Source organism: Lathyrus oleraceus, chromosome 1 (assembly GCF_024323335.1).
Source record: "Lathyrus oleraceus cultivar Zhongwan6 chromosome 1, CAAS_Psat_ZW6_1.0, whole genome shotgun sequence".
Taxonomy (NCBI): domain Eukaryota; kingdom Viridiplantae; phylum Streptophyta; class Magnoliopsida; order Fabales; family Fabaceae; genus Lathyrus; species Lathyrus oleraceus.
Genome location: NC_066579.1, coordinates 166,438,998 through 166,446,537, shown reverse-complemented (window position 1 = coordinate 166,446,537; position 7,540 = coordinate 166,438,998). Strand labels below are relative to the sequence as shown.

The 7,540-nt window shown below is 31.6% G+C and overlaps 1 protein-coding gene across 4 annotated transcripts; it reads left to right on the top strand.

Annotated features, from left to right (window-relative positions):
- The first annotated feature begins 2,143 nt into the window (after nucleotides 1-2,143).
- LOC127124995 (probable vacuolar amino acid transporter YPQ3) lies at nucleotides 2,144-6,623 on the top strand. 4 transcript variants are annotated; one of them, XM_051054185.1, is made up of 14 exons: nucleotides 2,144-2,263; nucleotides 2,536-2,744; nucleotides 2,832-2,874; nucleotides 3,209-3,235; nucleotides 3,475-3,564; nucleotides 3,884-4,032; nucleotides 4,391-4,553; nucleotides 4,812-4,934; nucleotides 5,167-5,286; nucleotides 5,407-5,427; nucleotides 5,522-5,580; nucleotides 5,786-5,876; nucleotides 6,029-6,140; nucleotides 6,255-6,623. In XM_051054185.1, exons 2-13 carry the CDS (start codon nucleotides 2,587-2,589, stop codon nucleotides 6,107-6,109), a joined length of 1,125 nt encoding a protein of 374 aa, XP_050910142.1. In that variant the 5' UTR covers nucleotides 2,144-2,263; nucleotides 2,536-2,586; the 3' UTR covers nucleotides 6,110-6,140; nucleotides 6,255-6,623. The 4 variants fall into 4 exon arrangements, with proteins under 4 accessions (XP_050910142.1, XP_050910144.1, XP_050910140.1 ...); XM_051054187.1 differs by lacking the exon at nucleotides 2,144-2,263 and having other exon boundaries at nucleotides 2,426-2,744; nucleotides 4,812-4,931; XM_051054183.1 differs by lacking the exon at nucleotides 2,144-2,263 and having other exon boundaries at nucleotides 2,426-2,744.
- The last annotated feature ends 917 nt before the right edge of the window (nucleotides 6,624-7,540 follow it).

The following is a 7,540-nucleotide window of genomic DNA, read 5'->3' as shown; positions in this document are numbered from 1 at the left end:
TGATTATTGCAAATTCTATCACACCCCGCAGTCGAAAGGCAATCCCTTAGTGAAGATGTCAGCTATTTGATAACAAGAAGGGACATGACGAACCTGAACCTGAACCTCTCCACATGCAACTTTTTCCTTGACAAAAACAAACCGCCCTCATGGCGAGTCACACTGATTCCTAAAAATTAATTTAGAGAGCCCAAATTATTTATAGAAAACTCGGAGCTGAGACTAGCCATTATAGATTGGCGGATATCATACGTAGATGCAGTCAAAACAATATCATTAACCTATAATAATAAGTAGGCCAAATCAAAGTCATTCCGATAAATGAATAGAGAATGATCTGATTTACTATTAGTGAAACAATGAGAGAAACGAAATCAGAAAATTTCTTGTACCATGCACGAGGAGCCTGCTTAAGGTCGTATAAAGATTTTCCCAATAAAACATAATCTAGATGCACGGAGTCTCTGAAACCCATAGGTTGATGCATATACACGGTTTCCTTAAGCTCACCAGACAAAAAGACATTTTTGACATCTAATTGATGAATTTTCCAATTTTTTGATAGAGCAAGAGTGAGCAAAATTCTAATTATTGTTGGTTTTACCATCAGACTAAAGATTCGCCACAATCAATGCCGACCTGTTGAGTTTTTCAATCACCTATAAGACAAACTTTATGCCTCTCAAAAGAACCATTCGATTTTTTTTATAAGTAAAAATCCACATTGACCGAATAACATTCTTATCAGATGGACGAGGTACTAAATCTCACGTCTTATTTTTAATAAGAGGATTAAATTCATCATCCATAACCAATTTCCAATTCGGGTCACGAAGGTAGAGAAAAAGGGTTATGGGGAATTGATGATCTTGTACCGGTTGTATAATGAGCTTGGTTTGATGTGTATCTTGGATTGGGCTTATAAATACCATGTTGGCTGGGTTCTATAGGCCGTGGGAGAAGGGATCAATTCAGGTGGTGGTGTTGGATTTGTGGAGGGATTTTGAAGATAGTGGACTGTGTATAGAGTGAACCCACTATCTAAAAAATCATAAGCATTAGGTCGTGGTACATGCACCTTAGCAAATAGATATCCCAAAAATAACTTTTACAAAAAAAAAAACTTCAAATAAAGATTTAATTTAATTTTTTAATAAAATATAATTTTAAACATTTTAAAATTTTGTTATAACTTCCTATAGATATTATAATTATAATAAATCACTTAATTTAAATTTATTTTAGTTTTAATAAAAATTATTTTAAAGATATATATTTTAAAAAGTGAATATAATTTTGACTTTGTTTAGAAGATATCAAAATTAATCTTTCAATCTAAAAAAATAACTTTTACTATATATTTTAATACAAAATCATTTTTAAAAATAGAAATAAAAAATCACTTTTTTAAAAGTTTAAATAAACAGCATTTTTAGGCGCCATTTAATATAAAGTTTTTTTCTTCCAAATTCAACATGTATTAATAACATATTAATAAAATACTTATTTAATTTACAATTAAAAATCTTAAATTCTTGTCTTTATCTTATAATATAATTAATCATCCGGATAATTAAGTAATATGCATTGATGAGAGATATGATTACTTCGTCCATTAGTATTTATTAAAAAAATATTAGGTATATTAATTTTAATGATAAAATTAATATTATATATAAAAATATTTTTATTAATTATATTTAATAGAGTAGTTGATGTAAGAGAAAGTTAATAAATAAAAATATATTAATAAAAAAATTAATAAATATTGCATTGATATTATAAAGAAAGAATTATTTTGAGATAGAAAAAAAATATAAATAATATATTTTTATGAAAAGGATAAAATAATATTTAATATTTAATTATTATCTATAAATGATGACCTGCATCCATCTAAGTTTTTGATTAAAATAATTTAAATTTTCCATTTTTAAAACAAATACAATGCATATATATAATTTCTATCTAACCTTTTATTTTTTATTTCCTTTTTTTTTGTTACAACACTTCATGAATATATGGAATTTAGATTTGTTACACAAACTAATAACACTAATTTTCATGCGAAATTAAAGCCATAGTTTGTTATTTTTATATATATTCAATGTGAGTATTTTTCTCCCTCATTCTTGTCAAATATCTTTCTCAATTTTTTCTTCTTCTTTTTCTCTTCCCTATCCATGAAACGTAACATTTGAATTTCACACAATCAACCCTAAGCTCCAGATTTTAATTATTTTCTTTCTCTGGTAATTGATCGGTGAGTCGAAATATTTTAAAAACATTGAATATATTAAGAGAGCATTATTTTTATGTATAAACTTTATGAAAAGTGAAGTTGGTAAACTCAATATTCCTTTTGTTATTATAATGTCACTTTTCAGCATTATTGAAATTAAGATATACTAGTTTTATTTTTTTATAATGTTTTTTTTTTGTCTTGTTATGCAATGTTTTAAGAATCACATGTTCTTTTGCTATTCTTGTACTTTTAAGCCATTTTCATAACAGATTCTACAACTGACTTTGCAGATTTCAATTTCATTGTGTCTTGGAAATCATCATTGCTTGAAGCTGGTTCAAATGTTTATGAGAAGTGAGAGAGAAACAGCTTCTGTTACATTAGGTATAATCAGTGTCATTGTTTGGATGATTGCTGAGATACCTCAATTAATCACTAATTACAATGAAAAATCTGCTCATGGTCTTTCTGTTACTTTCATGTTGACCTGGATAATCGGGTAAATTAAGCGCTTTTTTTTAAGTGATTTTCTTATGTTTGCATGAATTTTTTTAACTATATTGATGCAATTTTTTTTACTTTGCAGAGATCTATTCAATGTTATTGGATGCTTACTTGAACCTGCAACTGTGAGCGTTTCTATCATGTCTTATAGAACCGGTTTAGAATGACTTATTTGGGCTTATCAGTTAATCGACTTTATCAAAATAACTTATGATATTCTTTATATATTTTTTGAATTTATTTTTATAAATTCTTCAAGATAGTTAGTGAAAACAATTTAAGTGTATTTTATCTTTTGCTATAAAAACAGCTTATGTGAACTTATTCATAAGTACTTATTTTATTAAGCACTTATGCTATAAGCTGCAAATAAGATGTTTATCAAACATGCCCATATAATTAGTGACTTAATCTTAAGAGTATGCTAAGTTGAATGACTAAATTTCTTGTTTTATGCAGCTACCTACTCAACTATATACCGCAGTGGTAAGATTTTAGCTGAAGATTGATCTAAAAATTGACAGAGATATCAAATATGACACTGACACATTATTTAAATTATTATCAGATATGACACTGACACATTATTTAAATTATTATTAGATATGATGTGTCAGTGTATAGTATCATTCAGTGTTTTGCAAATTCTGAAACCTAATAAATAATTTTATTAGTTCTACTATGTTATCTAAATGAGTGACTTTTTCTTTTGTAATAATATGCAGTTCTATACCATGATAACACTTATACTTTGTTCACAAGCAACTTACTATGGATACATATATCCCCGACTTAAGTACAAGAAACAATTCAAGGTAAAATCTCGACTATAATCTATGTTGTATGCAATTTTTTTGATATATTCTTATACGTGATGGATATGATTTGGATCGTCTTTAAGGATGTGCAAGGTGGACGACACGACAAAGTTAGAGACAAAGTTAGAGTTCTGAGTTATCATGTCATGCTTAAATTGTGGTTAAATAAGATTTCATAATAGATTTTCCACGTTTAAATCACGACTAAATAGAGTCTCCAATTATTTTGTCATGGTTGAGTTGCAGCTAACCTACACAGATCTTCAAAAATAGTTTCATGATGTGTTCTAACTTCTAACATTATGATCATGATCAGATTGAAACATCAAAAGATGATGGACAAGGCAATGTTGGAGGTGAAAATGGCAATGATGTTGAACAAAGAACAGTCTTTGGTATGAGTTCACCAATTTCTTTTCCACCACTTGCTCAAAAAAGTCATTTTGGAGGACAATCATACTACCAGTAATCACTCTTTTTCATTCAAATTCATGTTAAATGTTCTGTTATTCTCTTCAGCTTTTCTGTTAGCCTCAATCGATTCAACCGGTTCTTAGTTTTTGTACTACTTATATTAATATTTCATACAGTTCAACCGCGGTTAGGACCAATGTTGTCAATAGCGACTTGTTCGAATTCCACTATGCTACAGCGCCTGCTCTAGCGCCGCTATTACCACTATTTGACAAAACATTGCACTAAACAGCGTATCGCAGAACAAGACTATTGTTGAATAAGCATGATCGTTGCTACAAAAGTCGAGTTGATTTGGTTTTCGAATCATTCAAAATTTCTTATAACTCTTTTCTTTTGAATCCATCAGGTCAGCGAGGTATCTATCAAAGAGTTATACTCAAAAATCAGAATTAGAAGAAAGATTTACATCTTCTTCTCGTACTCTAGACCCTATCGAAGAGCCTTTACTTGTTTCATCTGTCTTGACGCAATCCGCACCATCTTTGAAGATCAAGAATACTCTATGTTTGGTAAACTTTTCTATTGCCATCTATGAAGTACGGACACCGACACTCACATGTCAATACCAGTAATAATTTGAAAAAATGAATAAATTAAACATAATCACAAGTGTCATGGTCGGTTTCGGAAACGTACACCGATACAAACACAAACACACCTTTTTTCCAGATGTGCCAGTGCTACTAAGATTGCCACTACTCTTTCTACAACAATGAAACTTCTAGCATTGCAATTTGAAATCTAATCACCTTTATCTTGTTTTTTAGGTATCAACATTAACTTTTCTAGTTGCCTTCAATCTACTTCATTCACAAGATACAATAAATCATTTTGAGGTCTCAAAACCAAGCAAAGAGTTTGTGATTGGCGTTGAAAGAAAGCTTTTGCAGGTATTGTAATAAAAGTCACAACTTTGTTACACTTAAATTTGACGAAAAATGGTTGGTTCCTTCGGATTGATTCGTGTAGCCTATCCTTTTGGCGGGACGAGTTGAAATTTCCAACTCGCCAACCCGTCTTGACCTGCCTTACATAACCTATTAAAACAACAAAGACGGGTTGGGTTGGCCTGTTAGAAAGTAAAGTTTAACCATCGAGCCGATACTATTTCTTGATTTTCAGGCTAGTGGCGATCGGTTGCCAAGTTATGGTGTGGAAATGCAGCATGGCATTGGAACTTACCTTGGTTGGGGAATGGCAGTTATATACATGGGTGGAAGACTTCCTCAAATTTGTTTAAATGTAAGAAATTTTTCTGATAAATTCTTGAGTCTCACATAACATGCATTAGAAAATTATGTTATTGAAATTTGAGTTCATAACTTCATTTTGACTTTACTATGATTTTCATCAATTTTGCAGTTTAGAAGAGGTAGCTTTGAGGTGAGTTCATAACTTCAACCATTGAAACCTATGATTCTTTTTTTCTTCTTATTTATCATCAAACAAGAATTTGAGATTTTTTTTTAACATGTAGGGTGTGAATCCTCTGTTGTTTCTTTTTGCATTAATCGGTAATACCACTTATATAGCAAGGTATGTATCCACTTTATATTATCACATATGTCTCGAAAACCTGAAAAATCATGGTGGAAAATCACGGTGGAACAGAAGCTACACATATCAGTTTTCTTAAAGCGTCTGCGGTGGCCCACCGTGTTACCAAACATAAACTATGTCTAAACACGCGACTTTTACGTTTGAAAATAAAAAAATAACACAAATTTTTTCTTTTATGCAGCATACTAGTGAGAAGCTTGGAATGGTCAAAAATCGGTCCAAATCTTCCATGGCTTGTAGAATCTACAGGATGTTCCCTTCTCGACTCTTTTGTATCCTTTTTTTATATATATACTAATAGCATACTCGTGCATGCGATTAAAAAACTTTAATTTCTACGCGCGGACTCACAAAATAAATGGAAATACATGTTATACATCAAAGGGTGCTCGGAGAAATATGTCGACCTTAACTTCCGTTCTAGATTTTGATGCAGTTTCTATATTATCGATACCGGACATCGAAAGCCTTGGAAAATAAGTACAAACATCAAGTTGTTGCCTAGATGATGATTGTTTAGAAACAAGAATTTTCAGGTTTGTGTCTCTTTCTCTATTTCCCTTTCCTAAGAAGTAACTACTTGTAGGAAAATGAGGCCTTGATTAATGATGATGATGATTTGATTAATTATTGATAAATGTTTATAGCAGCCATGCATGAAATCTCCACCATGATGAGCAAGACATGTCTAGGAGCATGAAGTTGAAATGAATGATAACAGCTGATATGGTCTTTGATTGAGGACCAACATTGTTGTATCAATTTAACAATACCATTTTTGAATTTCCCTTCAATTTTCATTGTTATACTGGTTTAGGCTATTCGTTATTACATCATATCCATTGATTTTTACTTTATTATGTTTTGATTTGTTTACTATATCGAAAGAGAAAGAATGTATACTTTTTATTTTTAATATCGCAGAAATTGAGTCACATAAATCAATAATTCATGATGGAATGTAATTGCAACCAAATGTATACATTTTAGACACATTGTTTACTCAAATATCTTTTAGATACACTGTTTACGTATACTGTAATATATAATATATCTTCCGCCTTTTCACTCTATTTTATCCGGTTGATCCATTGTTTTCTGATGAGATTTTTTTTCTTTTTCAAATCGTATTATCACTCTGGTTTGTCTCTCACATTTTAAATTTTTCCGGTAACCACCGCACTGCCGTTGTCGTCGCTACTTTTTTTGATGGTATTTCGGTGAACCAACCCTACTTGACGAATCATCGCCTCCGATAGGTCGATCCCAAAAATTCCGTCGTCAGAAACCGCACCATGCGCCGCCGCACATCCTGCACGTGATCGGCATCGCCACACTCGCCTCCCTCCACCGGTCCCATATCCGGCCTCAATTTTTAATTTTGATTCATGAAAAACCATGCTCTAGTTCAAAAAGTCTCAATTTTTTAAAGTCATGGGAGACATCGATTATGTCTCATTTACCGAAGTTCTACGTGTCCCGTGTGAAAAACTAACTGAGACATCCAACTACAACATATGGGCAGGTGCCGTCAAGATGTGGTTCCACGGCCAGGGATTTAAAGATCTCCTAACCACAAAATTGGTTGATGTGTCCGCCGTCAAACTCGTAAAATGGAACAAAATTGATGCCTCTCTATGCATTGTATTATGATTTTCCATAACACCTAATCAACAAGCACAGTAGCAAGCATTCTCCACTTGCTATGAGGTTAGGGAAAAGGATAAGAAAGTATTCTTCGACGATGTTCATTGTCTATATAGTGTCATGTTGAAACTCAACTCTAAAATTGGAGAATGCACTATATTATGGTTTTCCATAACGTCTAATCAACAAGTGCAACAGCAAACATTCTCCACTTGCTACGAGGTTAGGGAAAAGGACAGGAAAGTATTCTCCAACGATGTTCATTGTCTATATAGTGTCATCTTCAAAC